Genomic DNA, 24,958 nt, shown 5'->3' with positions numbered 1-24,958 from the left:
TGAGGACTTCAGTAATTCAGACATAGGTTAGGGGTTTGTTATAGAAGTGGATGGGTGAGATTCTGTGGCCTGTGTTGTGCAGCAGGTCAGATTAGGTGATCATAATGGTCCCTTCTGACCTTAAAGTCTATGTTTCTATGTTTCTGTCTGTGGATGCTGATTGTCATGTTCTGATTTGGCCTTTTTGATGTAGTCGCACCCCTGTACCAGTTCCCACTGGTATATAGCTGGGACTTCAGCACAGAAAACTGAATACCACTATGCACATTGTGTTAAGTGTCTTAAAACCATAGGAGAGAGAATCTATTTCCTCCCTGTATCCAGTGTTATCCCTTTTGCTATAATGGGTGCAGTAGGTAACCCATATCCTGCAACATTCCAGCCAACCCTGTAACTGCTCCTCACTCCTGCTTCACCCTCCCACTCCCAGCCCTTCTCTTCCACTTTCTGCTGTTCAGGACTCCCAGCCTCACCAAAATGTGGGTGTTTGGGTCCAGAAACTGATGATGAGTTTTAAATCAGCTCCTAGTTCAGCTTCCTACTGTCAAGGGATCTTCAAACAGTGCAGCTGCTGCTGTCCACCGCTGGGCTGGGAGAGGAGGTGAAGTGTCCATTGGCTATCTCCCTGGAGAAGCAAGGGTTATATAGCATCATGCAGAGCTGGGATGAGGGAATATGACTGAACTCGAAGGGAGACAGCTCATTAAAAGGGAAAGTGATGCAAACAACTACTAGATACCATTGGGATGAAGGAATGGGCATGGGGCACTTCTGTCGAACTGCCCAGGCCACACCTGTGGTCAGCTACAGGGAACTGAGGAGAAAAGTATTTCATTATGTTTCTCAGACGTTCCTCTTCTTTTTCCTGGGTGGGTGGGTGCTTCAGAATGCCCTCTGACAATGGCAGCCCAGCTGGAGCACAGTGCCGAGGTGATCAAAGCGCTGAAGAATGGAGGAGCACATCTGGATTTCAGGACTCGAGAGGGAATGACAGCTCTTCATAAGGCCATCCGGTGCCGGAACCACATTGCCCTGATGGTGAGTCCTTGGGAAGGCGAGATGTGCTGGGAGGGCCACCTGGCCCTGAAGGAGTCAGACTGGGAAGAGGAGATCTGGGGCACTCCTGTCCCTTCCACTTTCCTACTACTCCCAAGATGTATGCTGCCCTCTCCTTAAGTTACTCTGCTTTCCAGCCGTCCCCCTCTCCTCCTTTGTTTATGGTCTAGGTAGAACCTAAGCTCTCTGCAGCCAGGATGTTGTCTTCAGACCTCTCTGGAACACATAGTGCACAGCTGTTCATAACTAATTGTAAGCTGATTAAGTGAGCTCTGGGATGGAATGAGTCCTGCACTCTGCTACGGCTAGAGACATCTATCTCCTCCCTTCCCCTGCAGGTTTTGTACTGTGATGTTCTCAGCGGCAGCTCTAGGCATATTGCTGCCCCAAGCACGACAGGCAGGCTGCCTTCGGTGGCTTGCCTGCGGAGGGTCCGCTGGTTCCGCGGCTTCGGAGGACCTCCCGCACAGTCCTCCGAAGCTGCAGGAACAGCAGATCCTCTGCAGGCAAGCCACCGAAGGCAGCCTGCCTGCCGTGCTTGGGCAGCAATATGCCTAGAGCCGCCGCTGAGAACATCACAGTACAAAACCTGCAGGGGAAGGGAGGAGATAGATGTCTCTAGCCGTAGCAGAGTGCAGGACTCATTCCATCCCAGAGCTCACTTAATCAGCTTACAATTAGTTATGAACAGCTGTGCACTATGTGTTCCAGAGAGGTCTGAAGACAACATCCTGGCTGCAGAGAGCTTAGATTCTACCCAGACCATACACAAAGGAGGAGAGGGGGACGGCTGGAAAGCAGAGTAACTTAAGGAGAGGGCAGCATACATCTTGGGAGTAGTAGGAAAGTGGAAGGGACAGGAGTGCCCCAGATCTCCTCTTCCCAGTCTGACCCCCCGGCAGAGCGTCCCCTCAGGCTTGTTGGCCCAAGCACATGCTTGGCGTGCTGGGGCCTGGAGCCGCCCCTGGTTGTTCTTGGTCTTTATAACATTCAGACCCCAGAGAAATCCCTAGTGAATCTTGCGCTCTTCCTGCAGACACTGTTAGACCTGGGTGCCTCCCCCGATTACAAGGACAGCCGAGGATTAACTCCTTTGTACCACAGTGCCATGGTTGGAGGGGACCCATACTGCTGTGAGCTTCTGCTTCATGACTATGCCAAGGTGGGCTGTGTAGATGAGAATGGCTGGCAAGAAATCCACCAGGTGAGTCTAGAAGAGTGGCATGATGGAAGCCACTTAGATTAGAGCCTTATATTTTATGGTTGTCCATGTGAATGTATTCTTAAAATAGGTTATGGTTTAGGCACCCTCACAATAAATGCTTTTCTGTTGTCAATGGATTGAGTTTTCCCCAAATAAGAATTCTTCCCATACTCAAGCATTTCTGACAGCCAGGACACCCATCTCTGAGGACAGCCAGGACACCTATTGCTAGCATGAGAAACAAGATGCTTTTTACTGCATTAGTCAATACAGAGATGCCTCCATCGTGTGTTCTTCATTGCAGCTCTTTGCAGTTGCCCCTTGTGACACTCAGTCTGGAATCACTATATAGACCAGAGCTAGAAGTGAGAAACTACTCAGTAACCTAGAGATTCTGGCTTCCTGTCATCGTCCTTCCCCTTCTGTATCTTAGGGCTTGTTTTCATTAGGAAATTACACTGTTAAAATAGATGAGGTTTACCTAGGAGCAGCTGATGCAACATTGGCCACACTGGCTACAAAGTTGTGGTCAGTTTTCTGTTGGTTAACATGACTCCTCAAGGACATGTTCTACCTCGATGTAAGTTCTCTATGCATCTCTGTATTGACTAATTACTTCTTGTGTCTTGAAACAAGACATGAAAAGTAAGTCTTCTGCTCTGCTGCATACTGATTAGGCCTCAGATGGAGTATAGTGTCCAGTTCTGGGTGCCATATTTCAGGAAAGATGTGAACATGTTGGAGAAAATCCAGAGAAGAGCAACAAAAATGATTGAATGTCTAGAAAACGTGACTTATGAAGGAAGATTGAAAGAATTGAGTTTGTTTAGTCTGGAGAAGACTGAGGGGGGAATATAACAGTTTTCAAGTACATGAAAGGTTGTTAAAAGGAGGAGGGAGAAAAATTGTTCTTGTTAACCTCTGAGAATAGGACAAGAAGCAATGGGCTTAAACTGTAGCAAGAATGTTTAGCTGGACATTAGGAATAAATTACCTAGAGAGGTTGTGGAATCTCCATCATTAGAAGTTTTTAAAAGCAGATTAGATAAACACCTGTCAGGGATGGTCTAGATAATAGTCCTGCCATGACATGCAAGGAACTGGAGTAGATGACATCTCGAGGTTCCTTCGATTCTCTGATTCTGTGATATAATTGTTTATTGAAGATAAGACAACAGGAGGATGGGTCTGACTTTCGCTGCAGGGTGAAAGGCAGCTGTTAAAGTCTGAAAGGTGTTTGAGAACAGAATAGTTATGATTTGCTTGGCCTGGCTTGTTCCGTACCCTCCCATGTGGCTGTATTCACAAGCCATTTCCAAATTACTTTCAAATCTGTGTGAATGGGTCCAAAACTTTCTTGTTCTTCCTTATCGTCTTTCTCTTTTTCTCTGTTTCATTGCTTCTCTATTCCTTTTTGAGCAGGCGTGTCGCTATGGCCATGTGCAGCACCTGGAGCATCTTCTCTTCTATGGAGCCGACATGACTTCACAGAACGCCTCAGGAAACACGGCGCTCCATATCTGCGCTCTGTATAATCAGGTGAGGAGAAAGTCATGAGGCACATGGGCATGAGAACAGGGAGACATGACTGTAGTCACCAGAGCAGGGGGCATACAGACCAACAGGGACGGGACATGTGGATACAGAATACATAGGCTTGGATATATCCTCTTGATGTTATTCCTAAACCCTGAGCTGGAAACGAGCTGTTGGGTCCAATTTAGTTCTCTGTCCTTGGCCAGTGCAGGATTGACCTGTTTCTATATGTTGTCCAGTCTAATTTGAAATTTCCCAAGGGATAGATCTCCCAGCCCTTCCCTTGGGGAGATGATTCCACTGTCTAGTATGTACCATTGCCAAGGAATGTTTCCTGATATTCTATCTTCTTCCTTAATTGCTCATAGTTAAACCTCCGGTATGCCAAATGAATGACGAAAGAGTGGCAGGAGTAGAGGCCTCCATCGTAAAGCAGGAAGGGATAGTTCTTTTCTAAATAGCTCTGGTGTCACCACATCTGGAATATTATATTCGGTTTAGATATGATAAACTAAAGAAAATCTATAGAATAGCAAGTGAACTGCTTGGAGGACTGGAGGGACTTCATTCTCTAGAGAGATGATACAGAGTTTCAATCTTTTAGTTTGTCAAGAAGTTGTGAGGAAACTAGGGCTGTCGATTAATCACAGTTAACTCAAGCGATTAACTCAAAAAACTTAATCGCCATAAAAAAAATTAAATGCAGTTAATCACAGTTTTAATCGCACTGTTAAACAATAGAATACCAATTGAAATGTATTAAATATTTTGGATGCTTTTCAACATTTTCATGTATATTGTATTCTGTGTTGTAACTGAAATCAGTGTATATGATTTTTGACTACAAATTTTTGCACTGTAAAAATGATAAACAAAAGAAATAATATTTTTCAATTCACCTCATACAAGTACCATAGTGCAATCTCTTTTTCGTGAAAGTGCAACTTACAAATGTAGGTTTTTTTTGTTACATAAGTGCATTCAAAAACAAAAAAATGTAAAACTTCAGCGCCTACAAGTCCACTCAGTCCTACTTCTTGTTCAGCCAATCGCTAAGACAAACACGTTTGTTTACATTTACAGGAGATAATGCTGCCCTCTTCTTATTTACAATGTCGCCAGAAAGTGAGAACAGGCATTTCTATGGCACTTTTGTAGCTGTCATTGCAAGGTATTTACATCCCAGATATGCTAAACATTCATATGCCCCTTCATGCTTAGGCCACCATTCCAGAGGACATGCTTCCATGCTGATGATGCTTATTAAAAAAAAAAAAAGTGTTAATTAAATTTGTGACTGAACTCCTTGTGGGAGAATTGTATGTCCCCTGCTCTGTTTTACCAGTATTCTGCCATATATTTCATATTATAGCAGTCTTGGATGATGACCCAGCACAAAATGTAAAGAAGGTACCAATGTGAGATTTATAAAGATAGCTACAGCACCTGACCTAAGGTTTAAGAATCTGAAGTGCCTTCCGAAATCTGAGATGGACGAGGTGTGGAGCATGCTTTCAGAAGTCTTAAAAAAGCATCACTCAGATGTGGAAACTACAGAACCCAAACCACCAAAAAACTAAAATCAGCGTTCTGCTGTGTTATCTGACTCAGTTAATGAAAATGGACATGCATTGGTCCCCACTTCTTTGGATTGTTATTGAGCAGAACCTGTCATCAGCATGGACTCATGTCCCCGGGAATGGTGGTTGAAGCATGAAGGGACATATGAATCTTTAGCGCATCTGGCACCGTAAATACCTTGCGAAGCGGGCTACAACAGTGCCATGTGAACGCCTGGTCTCGCTTTCAGATGAACTCGTAAACAAGACACGGGCAGCTATCTCCTGCAAATGTAAACAAACCTGTTAGTCTGAGTGACTGGCTGAACAAGAAGTTGGACTGATCATTTTTTTTTTGTACATAATTCTACATTTGTAAGTTCAACTTTCATGATAAAGAGATTGCACTACAAGACATGTATTAGGTCAATTGAAAAATGCAATTTTTTTTTTACAGTGCAAATACTTGTAATAAAAAATAAATATAAAGTAAGCACTGTACGCTTTGTATTCTGTGTTATAATTGAAATAAGTATATTTGAAAATGTAGAAAACATCCAGAATATTTAAATAAATGGTATTCTATTGTTGTTTAACAGTGCGATTAATTGCAGTTATGTTTTTTAATCCATTGATGGCAGTAGAGGAAACATAAATCTGCAGCCATCCAAAGTGTGTAAATATCAGGGAGGGAGGGTAATCTTTGACTTTGTTACAAGGGGGGTAGCTTGGAGTAAATGGTAAACTAAGAAAGGGTAAATTAAGGGTGGATACCAGGAAAAAGCTCTCGCCAGTGAGACCTGCGGGGACAGTGTGTGCTGTGAGAGGCCAGGAGGTGTTGTCAATTTGTGTGCCGTCTTCTTTCTTTCTGAGAGTGAGTCTTAAAAATCGAGAGGGGGAGATAAAAGGGCATGAATCCATGAGTGACTGAGACCCTTGGGTATAAGGGTAGGGATGGTCTTGAATTCTTCCCTCTGCTGTTTCTGTGAGAGTGAGACTGGTGGGGTAGGGTGCAGAGACCATGGGAGTCAGTGCTTGTGCTGTGTGCCTCTCTCTTTGGCTGTAGAGGCAGTGCAGTTCTAGGGAAAGGGAGGACACACTGCTTGGAGTCATGAGGGGAATGTTTGTTTTGACATGGATGGCATTATAGGCCACGAGAGGGCCTTAGCTGGGAGACACAATGGCTAGCTAGTGAATGGGTGCTAGATTAGGAAGGGGATTTTAGTTTAAGATGTCTCTTGCAGCGAGCCCTGGAGGGAGTGGGGGGTGTCACTCTTTGGGTACTCAACCACAGCAGCTATGTCCCTTCGGTGGCTAAGGCTAAGTGACTGAGAAGATGGAACAATGCTGCTATACGCTGGGAATGTGGAGGCCCAGGACGGGGTATGGTTGCAGATAGTTGCATTCCTCAGTCCCTGTGGTAGTTAGAAGGGAGGGACATGGTAATAAATAGGTAAGGAGACTGTGTAAACCAGGAGCAGTATGTTTAATTTTTCCCCTTTGGTTTTACCTTCTGAAGAGGCGGCACTGTTGGGAGACAAGGCTACTGGCCTTTGGTTCATGATGATTAATGCTTAGTCAGGGGGAAATAAAACATCAGCTGTCTGTAATTTAATAAAAAACAACACCCCTGGCTTCCTGTGCATGGCCACAATCTGGATGGAGGGCGTGGCGGGGCTTGTCCTGGCACAGGTGTCATCAGCTGGGTATTCGGTACCTCATGAACCCCAGGAGAAATCAACAGGGAGGAGGTGTGGCTGTGCAGAATGTATCCAGCCTACCGTGCAGAAAGCCTCCCTGTCTAAAATTGGGTCTGGCAGGGTGTCCAGTCAGTATGTGGATCTTGACGTGGGATTAAGATGGGCCTGGGCACTGCTTGCCCTGCTCCACTGCCAAGTCATTTCATCAGCAGTCTGAATTCCTCATTACAATGGCAATGGGAATGCAGAGTTTGAGTGATCCCTTCCGTGGGAAAGAAGATGCATCTTCTACTACTGCACATCCAGACTCCCTGGCCACCATCATGACCATAGGCACATCCAAGGTATTTACTGGTCTGACCCAGACAGCTAGCCACACGTTGGACCTAGTTTTGAACTGGGATTGGAGGTGAGGCAACCAGACCTTAACCTGTGCCATGGACTGATCATATACTCCTCCACTTTGAGATTGGGGCTCGTCTCTCTTACTGAGAAGAGGGACCTCAGTCCTTGGAGATCAGTGGAACCAGAAAGGTTCCAGACAGTTTAGGAGAATCTTGTTCCACTGACAGACCATTCCTTCTGTGTTTTGGTAGGACACCATAATACTCTTTTCCTTCTACCATTGATAAGGTGGCCCTAGGCACCCTCTTTACTGGCTTCATTCTCATAGGTCACCTTGGTTTATGGATGACCTTCAGTAAATGAAGTGAGTGGGAAATGGCTATAGCACTAGTGGCAAAAGTCTCATGTCAATCAGTCACAGCATAAAGGTTTTTTAAACTCTTACATTGTGCCTGTATGTCATATCAGATACTCTGGTAACTCTGGACTTTCTCAGTTCGGTAACTGGTCTGAGTCTCTCCTGGTGTGAGGAAATTACTTTTTGTTTTGGGGACAGAACTGATCAGATTAGGGATAGCAGCAAAGAATCCTGTGGCACCTTACAGACTATCAGACGTTTTGGAGCATGAGCTTTCGTGGGTGAATACCCACTTCGTCAGATGCATGTAGTGGAAATTTCTAGGGGCAGGTATATATATGCAAGCAAGCTAGAGATAACGAGGTTAGTTCAATCAGGGTGGACGAGGCCCTGTTCTAGCAGTTGAGGTGTGAAAACCAAGGGAGGAGAAACTGGTTTTGTAGTTGGCAAGCCATTCACAGTCTTTGTTGAATCCTGAGCTGATGGTGTCAAATTTGCAGATGAACTGAAGCTCAGCAGTTTCTCTTTGAAGTCTGGTCCTGAAGTTTTTTTGCTGCAGGATGGCCACCTTAAGATCTGCTGTTGTGTGGCCAGGGAGGTTGAAGTGTTCTCCTACAGGTTTTTGTATATTGCCATTCCTAATATCTGATTTGTGTCCATTTATCCTTTTCCATAGGGACTGTCCAGTTTGGCCGATGTACATAGCAGAGGGGCATTGCTGGCATATGATGGCGTATATTACATTGGTGGACGTGCAGGTGAATGAACCGGTGATGGTGTGGCTGATCTGGTTATGTCCTGTGATGACATCGCTGGTGTAGATATGTGGGCAGAGTTGACATCGAGGTTTGTTGCATGGATTGGTTCCTGAGCTAGAGTTACTATGGTGCGGTGTGCAGTTACTTGTGAGAATATGTTTCAGGTTGGCAGGTTGTCTGTGGGCGAGGACAGGCCTGCCACCCAAGGTCTGTGAAAGTGTGGGATCATTGTCCAGGATGGGTTGTAGATCCCTGATGATGCGTTGGAGGGGTTTGAGCTGGGGACTGTATGTGATGGCCAGTGGAGTCCTGTTGGTTTCTCTTTTGGGTTTGTCTTGCAGTAGGAGGCTTCTGGGTACAAGTCTGGCTCTGTTGATCTGTTTCCTTATTTCCTCGTGCGGGAATTGTAGTTTTGAGAATGCTTGGTGGAGATTTTGTAGGTGTTGGTCTCTATCTGAGGGATTAGAGCAGATGCGATTGTATTAGGGATAGGCTGTCAGCTTCTGGGGTGGCAGAGCAGGGTCTTCAGGGAACAAGAGCCTTGTCTTCTCTGCTAGAGTCCCAGCTGTGATGCTCACTGAGGAACTGGAAATGTTGGGAGAACTTCATTCCACAGCCTGTGCTTTGGATCCGTGCCCCTGCTGGCTGGTGAAGGCTGGTGGGAAAGTGATGGGCCCCTGGCTTGTGGCGCTTAGAGAGGGCAGGCTACACATTGCCCTGAAGGAAGCAATAGGGCAGCCTTTACTCAAGAAGTCATCGCCTGACACTGAAAACCTTGTTGTTTTTCCTGATGCAGACTAACAGGGCTACCCCTCTGAAAACTGAAAATCTAGTTAATTAATGACAGTATGCTGATAACATCTACCATATGTTTCTGTCTCATATGACATGAACAATGTCCTTTCCTCAGCTGGAGCGAACAAGACTTGCAGCATGTGGCCAGAGAGCCTGCTGCTGTTGAGAGAGCACAAAGCCCATCAGGGAAGATTGTCGCAATGATGTCTTGCCTTCCTGCCTGCACAGTGTGTGTCATCCATTGCTCTCGCTGTCCCAGCTGCTCTGGGGAGAACATTGATGTGATCCCAGCACTAACCGCATAAGGGCCTGCTGGAGGAACTCCTTAGAGGGAGCAGCAGAGCCATTCCATCAGGACCAGCCTCCCCTGGTTGTTTTTCTGGGCTATGTAGGTTTAGAATCAGGTTTCCCCAAGATTCTGTTCCTTTTGTTGCCTATTGTAAATGAAGTTTTCAGTTTCCCCTGTTTAGGTGGCTGAAAGACCCCCGTCATGAGAAATGATATGTTGTGTTTATTTCTTATTAAACAGATAGTGTTACATTACCGATGATTTATAGCTTGTGGAGTGGTAGGTGCATTAACTCTATAGCTGGGAGACTGTTCTGTCCAGAGGTCTGTCCCTAGGGAACATAAGCCTTTATGGGAGTGATGGAAGAACATTGGCTTCAAACCACAATATTGCCTAAACTTTGCTGTGTTTTGACAGAAGCACAGCACCCCCAAAGAGGTAGAAAGGGATGGAACATGACCAGATTATAGGGAGCAGCCCCCCCCCCAAGGCACAGTTGTCAAGGTTCCTTCCCCACTCTGAACTCTAGGGTACAGATGTGGGGACCTGCATGAGAACCCCTAAGCTTAACTACCAGCTTAGATCTGGTATCGCTGCCACCACCCAAATCATTTAAGAGTTTTTTTGGAAACTCTGTCTACCTCCCCCTAGAATATCTCCCTCCCAAGTACTATAACCCTTCCCTGGGTAGCCCTGAGAGACTTCACCAATTCCCTAGTGAACACCGATCCAAACCCTTGGATCTTAAAACAAGGAGAAATTAACCATTCTCCCTCCTTTCCCCCCACCAATTCCTGGTGAGTCCAGATCCAACCCCCTTGGATCTTAAAACAAGGAAAAGTCAATCTGGTTCTTAAAAAATAAGGCTTTTAATTAAAGAAAAAAAGGTAAAAAATCATTTTTGTAAAATCAGGATGGAAAATAACTTTACAGGGTAATCAGATTCAAAGAGCCCAGAGGAACCCTCTCTAGTCTTAGGTTCACAGTTACAGCAAACAGAGATAAATCCTCTTATCAAAAAGGAATATTTACAAGTTGAGAAAACAAAGATAAACCTAACACATCTTTCCTGGCTGTTACTTACAAGTTTGAAATATGAGAGACTGGTTCAGAAAGATTTGGAAAGCCTGGATTGATGTCTGGTCCCTCTTAGTTCCAAGAGCGAAGAACCCCCAAAACAAAGAGCACACAAACACAAGCCTTCCCCCCACCAAGGTTTGGAAGTATCTTGTCCCCTTATTGGTTCTTTGGGTCAGGTGTCAGCCAGGTTATCTGAGCTTCTTAACCCTTTACAGGTAAAAGGATTTTGGTGTCTCTGGCCAGGAGGGATTTTATAGTATTGTACACAGGAGGGCTGTTACCCTTTCCTTCATAGTTATGACAACAGCGTATGATGAGAGCACTTCCAGCTGCTGTGCCCCTGAATGCTAAGCGGGTATTTGAAGACATGGAGCTTGACTGGGTTGTGGGTGGGCAGGAGGGCAGTTCCCCTGAAGCCGTGATGAGGTCAGGAGAGGTGGAATTGGAGAGACTTGGTCTAAGGCTGTAGAAGTAAATTCTGACATTCTTACCTTATTTCTCTCCCTTGCAATAGGAAGCTCTCTACTCCTGAATGAACCAAGGTCACCTCTTTCCTCATATCAGTGCTAATAATTTCCTTCTTTCTTCTCTGGTTTTCTTCTCCTAGGAGAGTTGTGCCCGGGTCCTCCTGTTCCGTGGTGCAAGCAAAGAAATTCGGAACTACAACAGCCAGACAGCGTTCCAGGTAAGAGAGTGTGAGGCCATCCTCCCTTTGTTGATGATGGAGAAGTGCCTTGTTTTAGAGAGCACTGGGAGAGAGTGTTAGTAGATAAAGCATAGGTGTGTGCCCAGCGAAGAAGGGGAGTCTAGTCACATGTAGGTGTAACCCTTCTGCCATGTGGAGCCAGCAGCCACAAGGGCCTGGTTTAATACCTCGGAGCTTCTCTTAACATTACAAAACTAAGCCAACTTTGAGCCACAATCCTGAAACCTGGAAAAACTAGACACCAACCCATGGCACCTCTATGAGGCAATACTTCCTCACTGGCAAGCGTTGACTCTATGTAGAACAAGAGAAAACTTGTACTAAGAGGAGAAGGAACACCACATTAACAAAAACAATGATTCAAAATGATACAAACAGCAAGTAAACACCTAGATTCAAACAGTAAGTAAGCACCTGGGGGTATCTGCATCTGATCGTTGAGACACAAAAATAATCTGTGGATATAAAGCAGATATCCATAGATTTGGAGGGCTCTAGATACAAAATTTGTATCCACATCTGATCTGCGATCTGTAAGAATGGTCTGCCGATGCAGATATCTGCAGCTATAAAGTGGATATCCATGGATTTGAAGGGCACTGTAAACACCCACCCTACCGTATCTCTGGCAGTGTCCTTTGCCTTAAGTTTCCCATCTTGAGGTGTGAAAGTCCAACAGACGAATGCCCTTTTAATGTGCCCCTCCCCCTTTCACTCACTGTACCACACTCACAGTTTGTTGTCTGAGGTCAGCGAAGTCCCAGAGTCCGGGGCTGCATTCAGGGGGGGTTCACTTTCTGCCCCCGAGGGGGTGGGGCTGGAGCATTACCTCTGCGTCTGTTGCTGCTCATCACTTGCCGCTGCAGCTGCTTATCGCTGCTGCTGCCCTTTTAGTTGTCTTGCTGTTTCCTGAGGTTCCACCTGGCCCAGCCCTTTGTGATTTCAGCTCTTAGTGATTTCCCTGGCTGGTGGGGAACCTCACCCACACCAGATCTAAGGCTTAGCACCCTAGCCCAGCTTACTAGTGACTGCAGCGCTGGTCATCCTTGAGAAGACACGAGGAGTCTCAGTAGAGTCTAAGTAGTTCTGTCTTTAAACACTGGAGAGGAAGGCTCACATGGCACATAGACCATTTCAGTGGAGTCTATACCACCAAGTAGGAACACCTGTCAGCCACGCCCGCCCCCCCGCACACACACTTTTACTTGTATTTGGCAGCATCTTGCGCTCGCTCTCACCCACACACCCTTAGTGAGTGACATTACAGTTAGGGTTACCACCCTCAATTAGGACATACTGAGTACAGTTCTGCTGCACTTTAGGCATACAATAAGGATAACAATAGTTCACTACCTCTGCGTCCAGTACTGAAGTTAGTTTTAACCCAAAACAGTCAAAATTGATCACTTTGGCAAAGCAGAGATGTCTGTTGATCACCTACGCAAAGTAGGTGTGTCTAGGCAAATACAGTCTGCTCCTGGGATCTTCTGTTCCAGCTAATTAATAGATGGCACAGGAGAGCTCATTCACATCACTGGTTTACATGAGGATGGGGATTACTGGAACAAACTCTAGCCCCATCTTCCTTATTCTGGAATTGGTTCAGTCCCTGGAGCGACTGGGGGAGGCAGCGCACACGCACACACGGTAAATGCTGCATTCTTCTTCTTTTTATTGTTAAACTTGTAGCTCTCCTTTCACACACTTGCTTACACACATTCGCTCACATATCCTCATTCAGAAAAGACTGAAAACCATGGTCCTGATTATCAAAGATCTCCTGATATCTTTCCCAAGGGCAGGGGATATTAACTCCAACTTGGGTAGATACAGTCTGCCTCCCCAAATTCCCTCTGCAGTTGCTATTTGGAAACTTGCTTCCTCACTTCCTTTTCCAGAGTGCTGTGTACAGATGCTATAGGTTGTCTGAAGACTGTTATGTTCTACTACAAGGTGGTTGCATTTCAATGGCACATAAAATGATTTTTATCAAGCATGAGAATCTGACTTTTAAACAAATTAAGCAAACAGTTAACACACGTTTCCAGTCCAATAGGTAATGTGCATGTACAATTACCATGATTGCATATGCAGATTAGGCCATTGTAGGGAAGACATATGCTGATGGCTTTTCAGAGAGCAGTGAGTCTCAAACTCTTTAGCTCTGTCATCCATGAAATGGCTCCAGATCATGCAGCGACCCTTTTGCACAGGATTGTGTGATTTGGGTCATGAGAAGAAACAATGGTCGGGGGCCCTGTAGAGTGGATGATGGAAATGATGATGAGTATAGTGCTTGTGAGGGTTGGTGGCTGCTGTGTTGGGGGATGCTGTGTTGGGGATATTTTTCTCCCCATCTCATCTCCCTAACCTAACCTAACCTACAAAGCATTCAGCTCTACAAGGGTACTGCATCCAGAGACTGCAGCATGGGCACCACAGCCTCTAGAACGACTCTTCCTCCATCCCCAGGTTGAGCACTGTCTGGGCTGGAGATGTGGGGAAAAAGAGATCTTCCCATTGCTGGAGTTTGTAGGAAGTAGGGGGCAAAGCAAAGGTGGGGAAACAGCAGCAGCAGGAGGGGAAGGGAATGAGATGCTCCTGTCCTGACCTCTCTTCCCTCCTGCTGTGTTCTAGTGACCTGGCAATTTTGCAGAATTTTGTTCTCAATCAGTGAGGTAAAACCCACCTGAAAATTCCACCCACAGGGTGAGAAACTGCCCTAGGTAACCCACAGTTGTATGTAGTCTAGTTTTAGCTGTCTTGATCCCAGGATATTAGAGAGACAAGATGGGTGAGGTAATTGTGACATTCCTCAGAGTACAGTCTGGACTGCTGGACAACTGTGTCCCCTCAGTTCTCAAACTTGGGGTGCCTTTTACACTACTTTGCTGTGAGAGCAACCATCCCTGGTCTGCTATCACACAGCCTCCAGCATGTAAATCGCTCCCAGTTATACTGTATGAGTGCTATAGCCAACCAGCCACTCTTGAATTACACTGCAAGGCATCACCAGCAAACTCTCAGTCCCAGGCTTTTCCCAGAAATGTGCATCTTGTACTGCCCAGCACACCGTTGGATAACACAAGCTCATAGAAAGTCCATCATTTCATTAATAGAAAACGATGTGCAGAAATTCAATGTATCCCAGATGGAGTTTCCCAAACACTTCAGTCCAAACACACTGGTTAGATAATACAATAAAACAAGTTTATTAACTGCAGAAAGATAGATTTTAAGTGATTACAAGTAATGAGGGATAAAAGTTAGAATTGGTTACAAAGAAATAAAAAGTAAAATGCATCCAACGCAAACTTAACAAGCTAAGTTATTACAAAGCAAAAGTTTCTCTCACCACATTCTGTAGTAATCTGACTGGCTGAAGGCCTTTCAGCCAAGACCCCTCCCTAGTCCAGTGATGCTTCTTTTCTCCTTCAAGTGTTGTCGATGCCATGAATAGTGATGAAGGGAGAGATATCTTGAGGCATCTATTCCCCTTTCTTATAGCTCTCCTTTTCTTCGAAAATCATCTCCCTCTGGGGTCCAGGAGACAGGAGGTGTGGGAGGATGGGAACCTCCATCTGTTTCTTTGCCAAAATGTAAATTCCTTGCTTGCACTCCTTTTCCTGCCAAAGAATGGCGGCATAACCAGGTGATAATAGTCCATTTGATTTTGTTGAAATTGGGCTGAGGCATCAGTTTGCCTTTTGTCTTTGAGGAACTGGTTTGTGCCTGCTTTTCTAAACTTGGAGCATGTTCCAGTAATGTTATTCAGCAGAATTTTACAACTTTTCAATGTTGCCACACATTTTACCAAGACAATAATAATCAGCAAATTATTCATTTTTTCAAATGATACCTCACAAGGTATACTTTGAACAAAATCTATTATAGTTTTGTAAAATGTGTGAACATAGGAATACAGACCATCACAGTAATGTCTTTTATTGGACCAACTTCTGTTGGTGAGAGAGACAAGTTTTTGAGCTACACAGAGCTCTTCTTCAAGTCTGGAAAGGTATTCTGAGCCTCACAGCTAAATGCAAGAGGGAACAGATAGTTTAGCATAAGTGATTAGCACATATTGTAAGGGACCATTCAAGGTAGAGTGGCCCATTAACACCTCTCCAGTCTCTGAACTGTTTGGATTCTGACAGAGCAGAATAACTGAGTGAGAAGATGGAGATCCCCAGAGTTAGTCTGGATAGCTCTGAGAGACTTTTGGGAAATTGGCAGATTACTACGTCTGCCACCATTTGGAATTATAGATTGAGACTCACATGTACATGGTTTTACTTGCTGTAACCTCTCAATAATTTTCTTTCCTTTTTCTTGGCTAATAAGTCTTTAGTTAGTTCACTATAGAATTGAATACCAGTATTGTCTTTGGATGCAAATTGATGTGGGTGAGTGAGTGACTGGTCTCTTGGGACTGGAATATTTGTGGATTTTGATTAACATGACCAGCTATCACATAGTCCAGTTTGCCTGAGTGGCAAGATAGACTTGAGTGTCTAAGGGGAGAAACTACTGAGCTTGAATTAATATGCAAACTAGATACTATTAACTTGTGTTTGAATAGAGACTGGGAGTGGCTGGGTCATTACACGTATTGAGTCTATTTCCCCATGTTAAGTATCCTTACACCTTCTTGTCAACTGTGTAAAATGGGTCATCTTGATTATAACTACAAACGTTTTTTTTTTAATTGATTAGCCTCTTACAGTTTGTATGGCTACTTCATTTTTTTCATGTTCTCTGTATGTATATATATCTTCTTACTATATGTTCATATGTTCCATGCTGTGCATCTGATGAAGTAGACTGTAGCCCATGAAAGCTTATGCTCGAATAAATTTGTTTGTCTCTAAGGTGCCACAAGCACTCTTGTTCTTTTTGCGGATACAGGTTAACACGGCTGCTACTCTGAAATCTAAGGGGACTGTCTGTCACTCCATTATAAGACTATTATAGTACTTTGGGAGTTCACATTAGATGCTGGTGTGTGTGTGTGTGTGTGTGTGTGTGTGTGTGTGTGTGTGTGTGTGTGTGTGTGTGTAATCTAATTGTAGAACACATGACCAGTTTGAAGTATCTGCCCTGCTTTTGACAGTCTGCACTGAGGTGGGCACTCACAGTCCTGAACCACTCTAGACAGTCTGACCATTGAACAGGACAGAAGATACTAACTGTATGGCTTATTACAACAATCTGTGTAACCCACTAACCCCCTCTTTTTGTCCTATGATTGCAGAGGTGTTAACGGGCCACTCTACCTTGAATGGTCCCTTAGAATATGTGCTAACTACTTACACTAAACAGTCTGTTCAAGCTTGCATTTAGCTGTGACACTCAGGGTGACTTTCCCAGACCTGAAGAATTACTCTGTGTGGCTCCAGAGCTTCCCTCTCACCAGCAGATACTGCTCCAGTAAATACATTTGTTAGTCTCTAAGGTGCCACAAGTGCTCCTCGTTCTTTTTGCTCCAATAAAAGCTATTACCCCATCTCTTTAGATAACCTCGGCAGTTTGTAGATATCCTACAGACATCTTGTTCCAAATGAAGTGATGAGTATCAGAGTCCTGTGCTCCTGTCATTGCCCATTCCTCATCAAGAAACTCTGTAATATTTGCTTAAGATGTCAGCATGTCTTTAACTCACTGACTGAGAAGGTTTGATTTTGCCGTGGCAAGTAATCCCCTAGAGATGGCACCAAGGGACATCACGTATATTGTCTTGCAGTGGCTGTATCTCATGTGCTTAATGTTTACAAGCACAAACTAATTTATTTTTAACTTCCAGCCCAGGAAACTCGGCCTGGGTTCTGCAAGTCTCCTGTTTCCTACTTAAACATCATCCCCAGTAATATCCAAAATGCTAACTTGGTGACACCTGTCCAACCCCATGGCCTTCAGTGCTGTGAGCATTGATGGTCACACCAATCATAACCATCTTGCTGTCTGAGACAGTGAGGTTAAAAAACACACAGTGAATAAACCATTTAATTAACCAGTTACCTCCGCTAGGTTTTTCTCCCTATCCTTTAGCTAAAGAACAGACTGGAGAATTATTATACCTTTATGAGTTAAATTAGAAAAAAATAGCTTTTAAAGCAGGTAAGAAATTATAGAAAGCAGAATGAAGATGCTAGCTGACAGTGTGAACACTCAAAAATTGAACTGAACCTGAGAAGTTACAATTATCAAGAGTTAATAAATCAGTTCAATTAATTCAGTAAAGTTCTGTACTAGCCTAGGCAGGTAATTTTGTTATGAACATGAAATCATGGATCTTTAAATATAGATCATTTTAATCAATTTTATATGCCAGTGGATTATTGCACATTAAACCCAAATATAATATGCAGGTAATTATTTTTATGCTATTCTAATTTTTCTGGATTATCACCAGCACTACAAGATCTTATGTCACTTTAACCAAAGATTCAAATAGTGGTAAAACCTTTCATTTACGGCCAGATCAAAGCTTCTTCCTCTTTTTATCTATGTCTATGAAGTTATCAGTTCTTTTGACCACAACATCTGTGATTTCTAGGCTGAGCTCTTTGAAACACTAAGGGTTTCTCACAATACTTTTTGCTGTAGATGAGCATAATTTCCTGTTATATAGTGAGTTTCTCCAGCCTCAACATCTGAATTACTTTTTGATTTTAGCCTAGTTTCTAGAAAACTAAGATTAAACTTGTTAGTGAAACACATACACATCATACATTTTAGTTTTCGGAGGGTTTTAACTGAGGTATACAGTTTCTGAGAAGCATTTAGCCCAGGGGTTGGCAACCTTTCAGAAGTGGTGTGCTGAGTCTTCGTTTTTCACTCTAATTTAAGGCTTTGCATGCCAGTAATACATTTTAATGTTTTTAGAAGGTCTCTTTCTGTAAGTCTATATTATATAACTAAACTATTCTTGTATGTAAAGTAAATAAGGTATTTAAAATGTTTAAGAAGCTTCATTTAAAATTAAATTAAAATGCAGAGCCCCCTGGACCAGTGGCCAGGACCCAGGCAATGTGAGTACCACTGAAAATCAGCTCATGTGCCGCCTTTGGCATGCATGACGTAGGTTGCCTACCCCTGATTTAGCCTAACATAATTCAGTTGCCACTTGGTAAGCATTGATATACAATAAACAGTAAGACATATATTTATCCCATGCCAAGAGTCCTAGACCATTGTGATGTCAGAGGTAAGTCAAACAATCACCACCTTCACTCTACAGCTAATTTACATACAACAATTTCATAGGGATATGAGGGAGACTGCACAGATAGTTTTCAGAGTAGCAGCTGTGTTGGTCTGTATCTGCACAAAGAACAGGAGCACTTGTGGCACCTTTTAGACTAACAAATTTATTTGAGCATAAGCTTTCGTGGGCTACAGCCCACGTCATCGGATGCATGTAGTGGAAAATACAGTAGGAAGATATATGTACACACACACACACACTGTGATAGACCCAGGCCAATTGGGAACAGCAGAGTAGTAGAAGGGAGATATACTGGCCACTGGATAAGCAGTTTTCTATTCCCTGAGTGACCAGAGCAGGGGCTGCTCCAGGCTAATGAGAACACCTGACTCCAATTAACCTGTTAAGAGTCAGGTGAGGCTGTTAAGCACCTGACTGTAATCAAGGCCCCTCTGATGCTATAAAAGGGCTCACTCCAGTCAGGCCAAAGGGAACCAGGGAAACAGAAGAGAGGAAGTGCGTGTGAGGAACTGGGAGCAAGAGGCGTGCGAGAAGCTGAGAGTGAGTAGGCATCCTGCTGGAGGACTGAGAAGTACAAGCATTATCAGACATCAGGAGGAAGGTCCGGTGGTGAGGATAAAGGAGATGTTGGGAGGAGGCCATGGGGAAGTAGCCCAGGGAGTTGTAGCTGTCACACAACTGTACCAGGAGGCACTCTAGACTGCTGCCGTCCACAAGGCCCTGGGTTGGAACCTGGAGTAGAGGGTGGGCCCAGGTTCCCCCCAGACCTCCCAACTCCTGATCAAACACAGGAGGAATTGACCTGGACTGTGAGTTCTACCAGAGCGGAAGGTCTCTGGTCTGTTTCCTGACCCACAGGCTGAATCTGTGAGGCAAATAAGTCCACCAATAAGTGCAGGACCCACCAAGGTAGAGGAGGAACTTTGTCACAATACACAGAGAACATGAAACAATGGGTATTACCATACACACTCTAATGAGAGTGATCAGTTAAGGTGAGCGATTATCAGCAGGAGAGAAAAAAACTTTTTGTAGTGGTAATGAAAATGGTCCATTTGCAGCAGTTGACAAGAAGTTGTGAGGAACGGGGGAAGGGGGAGGGGAAATAAACATGGGTAAATAGTTTTACTTTGTGTAATGACCCATCCACTCCCAGTCTTTATTTAAGCCTAATTTAATGGTGTCCATTTTGCAAATTAATTCCAATTCAGCAGTCTCTCGTTGAAGTCTGTTTTTGAAGTATTTTTGTTGTAATATTGCAACTTTTAGGTCTGTAATCGAGTGACCAGGGAGATTGAAGTGTTCTCCAACTGGTTTTTGAATGTTATAATTCTTGACGTCTGATGTGTGTCCATTTATTCTTTTACGTAGAGACGGTCCGGTTTGGCCAATGTACAGATAGTGGATTACTTGGCCCAACTGCTGCCGTTCTTCAAAGGTTGATTCACCAGCCATACAACTTAAAACAAACTCCCCCATACAACTTTCACATCCAAAGAGATCAACACAATATCCCAACAGAACATCCACCCCCACACAAATCAATACAAATCTCCTAGCCCAACACAACACAAATCAGCACAAGCACCCAAGCAAATACAAAACCAGCAGATGCAGTAACCTCAAATGCAGATAGCTTCTCACTGTAGCACGCATCCCTTGTTTGCCACCCGCAAAAAATTAAACAAATCTCCCAGCACAACACACACACTCCCCCACCCCTATTCATACGCACCTTAAAACCACAAACTTGAGTGGCAAACCTGTGGATTAACACTAGTGAATGTATAAATATCATTTGGCTATTTTAAATGGCATGATAGTGAGTTCTCCAGCTTAGCTTCACAGTCACAATTACAAGCATGTCGATATGGAGAGTTCATTCAGGTGATTCACTCATGGTAGTGTGATAGTTGTATTACTGTTCTCTTTCTGGATTTCACAACAGTCTTCTTAGATAGGACTTGAACAGACAAAAGGGTGTTTGTCAATGATCAGGCTTTAGTTGTTACCGAGCAAGGGGCACTCTCACTGTCCTCAGCTTTCATTAGATTTTGTGAGATCTTGGTCTGCTAGAGTGAAGAGCCCTGTATTTTCAAAAGCAGCAAAGAGTCCTGTGGCACCTTGTAGACTAACAGACGTATTGGAGCATGAGCTTTCGTGGGTGAATACCCACTTCGTCAGATGCATGTAGTGGAAATTTCCAGGGGCAAGTATATATATGCAAGCAAGAAGCGGGCTAGAGATAACAAAGTCAGTTCAATCAGGGAGGATGAGGCTCTCTTACAGCAGTGGAGGTGTGAACACCAAGGGAGGAGAAACTGCCTTTGTAGTTGGCAAGCCATTCACAGTCTTTGTTTAATCCTGAGCTTATTGTGTCAAATTTGCAGATGAACTGAAGCTCAGCAGGTTGAAGTGTTCTCCTAACCCCTCAGACAGAGACCAACACCTACAAAATCTCCACCAAGCATTCTCAAAACTACAATACCCACACGAGGAAATAAGCAAACAGATCAACAGAGCCAGACGTGTACCCAGAAGCCTCCTACTGCAAGACAAACCCAAAAGAGAAACCAACAGGACTCCACTGGCCATCACATAAAGCCCCCAGCTAAAACCCCTCCAATGCATCATCAGGGACCTACAACCCATCCTGGACAATGATCCCACACTTTCACAGGCCTTGGGTGGCAGGCCTGTCCTCGCCCACAGGCAACCTGCCAACCTGAAACATATTCTCACGAGTAACTGCACACCGCACTATAGTAACTCTAGCTCAGGAACCAATCAATGCAACAAACCTCTATGCCAACTCTGCCCACATATCTACACCAGCGACATCATCACAGGACATAACCAGATCAGCCACACCCTTACCGGTTCATTCACCTGCACGTCCACCAATGTAATATACGCCATCATATGCCAGCAATGCCCCTCTGCTATGTACATCGGCCAAACCAGACAGTCCTTACGGAAAAGGATAAATAGACACAAATCAGATATTAGGAATGGCAATATACAAAAACCTGTAGGAGAACACTTCAACCTCCCTGGCCACACTATTGCAGACCTTAAGGTGGCCATCCTGCAGCAAAAAAACTTCAGGACCAGACTTCAAAGAGAAACTGCTGAGCTTCAGTTCATCTGCAAATTTGACACCATCAGCTCAGGATTCAACAAAGACTGTGAATGGCTAGCCAACTACAAAACCAGTTTCTCCTCCCTTGGTTTTCACACCTCAGCCGCTAGAAGAGGGCCTCATCCTCCCTGATTGAATCAACCTCCTTATCTCTAGCTTGCTTGCATATCTATACCTACCCCTGGAAATTTCCACTACATGCATCCGACGAAGTGGGTATTCACCCACGAAAGCTCATGCTCCAAAACGTCTGTTAGTCTATAAGGTGCCACAGGATTCTTTGCTGCTTTTACAGATCCAGACTAACACGGCTACCCCTCTGATACTCTATTTTCAAATTTCTGTTCCCCACGTAGGTACTAATAGACTGTGATCATGTCGCTTCTTGGTTAAACTAAAGAGACTGATTTTGAGTCTGTTACTCTAAGGCAGGTTTTCCAATCATTTAAACATTCTTGTAGCTGTTCTCTGAACTCTGTCCAATTTATCATCAACATCCTTCTTGAATTGTGGGCACCAGGACTGGATGCAGTATTTCAGTAGTGATTGCACCAGTACAAAATACAGAGCTAATATAACCTCCCTCCTGCTACTCAGTATTCCCCTGTCTGGCAGTGTACATATCTGGCATCAACTTTGGAGATTGACCTGCAAAAATGAGCAAGCTGCTCACTTACCTGTGCTACTGGGAGGCTGCTCAGGCCCAATTGTGTCAATCTGGTAAGGTGCAAGTCCAGTTTTGGAGTTCTGCCAGCCAAAATGGCTTATGCCCAACTTAAACAACATCCAGGTTCCCAATCTTCTCCAGCTGACAGAGCCCAGTGTCAAAGTCTGGCACAGTCAACATGGCACCAAGGTCCCTGAATTTGTCTGGGTCAACCTAATCTGGCACCAAAGTCCTAGATCCCTCCAGGTTGACCTAACTCAGTGCCAGGACCTGGCACTATCAACTCTAGTCAACCAGCCGGGTTTGGTACCTACTATAAGTAGAACTAAAGTCCCGGGATCCATCCAAGTTGACAGAAGCTAGAGCCTAGGATCTAGCACCGGGAACTGTGGTGAACCGCTTGATAAAACAGTCCAGTGCCCTTTATACATTGTATTAACGTTCCTACAGCTGTCAGGGGTGTCAGGTGCATTGTCAAGGTTTTGGCAGAATTGAATAGTGTCCCACTTACTTGAAATGCTGCAGCATCAATATTCTTGGATCAGGTTCCTGGATCTGTCTCGGATGACCACATCTGTTGCTGAGAATCTGGCAAAATTGACTCTGTTGACCCACTTTGCTGTGTAGCTGTAAGACCTCTGGATTCCACCAATGCTGAAGATACAGCACTGGTGACTTTAATAAACCACTAACTGAAGAGGTTCTGTATCCCTCTCAGAGGACAATAGGATCCTCAAATCCATCTATAAAAACAACAAGGAGTCCTTGTGACACCTTAGAGACTAACACATTTATTTGGGTATAAGCTTTCATGGACTAAAACCCACTTCATCAGATGCATGGAGTGAAAAATACAGTAAGCAGTATATATATAATATATATTACAGCACATGAAAAGATGGGAGTTGCCTTACCAAGTGGATGGTCAGTGCTAACCAGGCCAATTCAATTAAGGTGGAAGTGACCTATTCTCAATAGTTGACACGAATTCACCCCTTCTTGTCAACTCAGGTGAACCATTTGTCAAAGTGGTTTAGTGCCTGGTATCAGCAATATCCAAGCCCCTAGTCCCTTTTCCAGGTCAGCAGGGTCCAGTGTAAGCCCTGTGGACTGTCTCTGAAGTTCCACTTACTAGAGAGGTATTATAGCTTATCTGAGTGTGGTCAGAGTTCCTGATCTGTCCAGGTTGGCTGCGTCTGAAGGTGTGGCACCCTTGATATTCTAACACCATCAATCCTATGCTGAGCAGACCAGTGCTGAGGATCCAGCACTGCAGATTCAGGCAAACCACATTAAGTGAGGCTCCATGTCTGGCATCCATGGCTCACAGGCCCCAAGTCTAGCTAAACTGACTTTAGGCTATATCTACACTACTACCTTTGTCGGCATAATTTAGGTTGCTCAAGGGGGCAAATATATCACCCCCCTACCCCCCCGAGTGACATAAGTTACGCTGACATAAGTGCTGTTGTGGACAGTGCTACGTCGGCAGAAGAGCTTCTCCCGCTGGCATAACTACTGCTGCTCGTGGGGGCTAGAGTAGTTAAGCTGATGGGAGAGCTCTCTCCCAACAGCTTAGAGCAGCTACATTAGAGAACCTACAGTGGCGCAGTTGCATTTGTGCTGTAAACTCTCTAATGTAGCCATGCCCCGAATCTGGTGCTATGAACTTGACACCATTGCCTCTCTGGTTTATAGGTGGCATCGTCATCTCCCTTACCCTTTGGGGTCTACTGAGTTGGCACCTCTAAATCTGGATCTCCTGTCCCAGAGTCTTTCCAGTGTCAGACACTTAGTCTCACGTAAACACTACTCAGAGTTGATGTCTACAGATAGTTTACTCCTAGGGCCTGCAGGGATAGTGAAATGAGGCTCTAGTCGATCTTTTTGTGGAAGTCTCTCCAGATTCAATAGAACAGTCACATTTGAAGAGTGGGGTTCTAGTAGGATCCAGAAAGGTCTCTGTTGACTCTGAAAGCTTTTAACTGGATTCCCTAGCCAAGGTGTCTTAGACATCCTCAGCACTAAAATCTTGGAAACTATTCCCAGGCCCTGCCTGAGGTAGCTCCAGTAACTTCTGGATCTCATCCAGTGCCATCATGCTTACTGGTTCTTCAAATGACTGAGTTCTAATCTGCTGCTGATGGCTTGACTTTGAAACCATTCATGGCCATTCCTGCTTGGAGACACCCAGGTTCCAAACATCGGTTTCCATGCTTCGTTTCTGAAGACAGGCCATAAAGAACTTACCTGGAGTCTGCTCCAATATCGCCTGCTTATACTGAATCACTGAATCTGTAGGCTTTACCTATTTCTGTGCAGTCCAACTGTGCTTTGCCATCCCCCTGAGCTTCTAGGAAGCAAGAATTAAAAAAAAAATAGAGACATTTAGGCAGCCACTTCTGGAACCACACTGGCACCAAAGGTCTTGATTCTGATTGGTCTGGGCTTCCTAGTGCCTCATCTCTGATGCTTTTAGTCCTGGGACCTGTTCTGCTGTATTGGAAAGGTGGCTCGAGCCCATGATTTATGAGG

General features: G+C 44.5%; 1 protein-coding gene across 1 annotated transcript in view; it reads left to right on the top strand.

Annotated features, from left to right (window-relative positions):
- Positions 1–24,958, top strand: part of SHANK3 (SH3 and multiple ankyrin repeat domains 3) — a 727,758-nt gene that overhangs the window by 141,842 nt on the left and 560,958 nt on the right. Inside the window, exons 5-8 of the mRNA XM_030541199.1 lie at positions 887–1,038; positions 2,093–2,260; positions 3,683–3,799; positions 11,288–11,365. Of these exons, the coding sequence (XP_030397059.1) occupies positions 887–1,038; positions 2,093–2,260; positions 3,683–3,799; positions 11,288–11,365 (515 nt within the window). The remainder of the gene's footprint in view (positions 1–886; positions 1,039–2,092; positions 2,261–3,682; positions 3,800–11,287; positions 11,366–24,958) is intronic.

Source organism: Gopherus evgoodei, chromosome 1 (genome assembly GCF_007399415.2).
Source record: "Gopherus evgoodei ecotype Sinaloan lineage chromosome 1, rGopEvg1_v1.p, whole genome shotgun sequence".
Taxonomy (NCBI): domain Eukaryota; kingdom Metazoa; phylum Chordata; order Testudines; family Testudinidae; genus Gopherus; species Gopherus evgoodei.
Note: the sequence above shows the minus strand (reverse complement) of the source record. Positions and strands in the feature narration are given on the sequence as shown.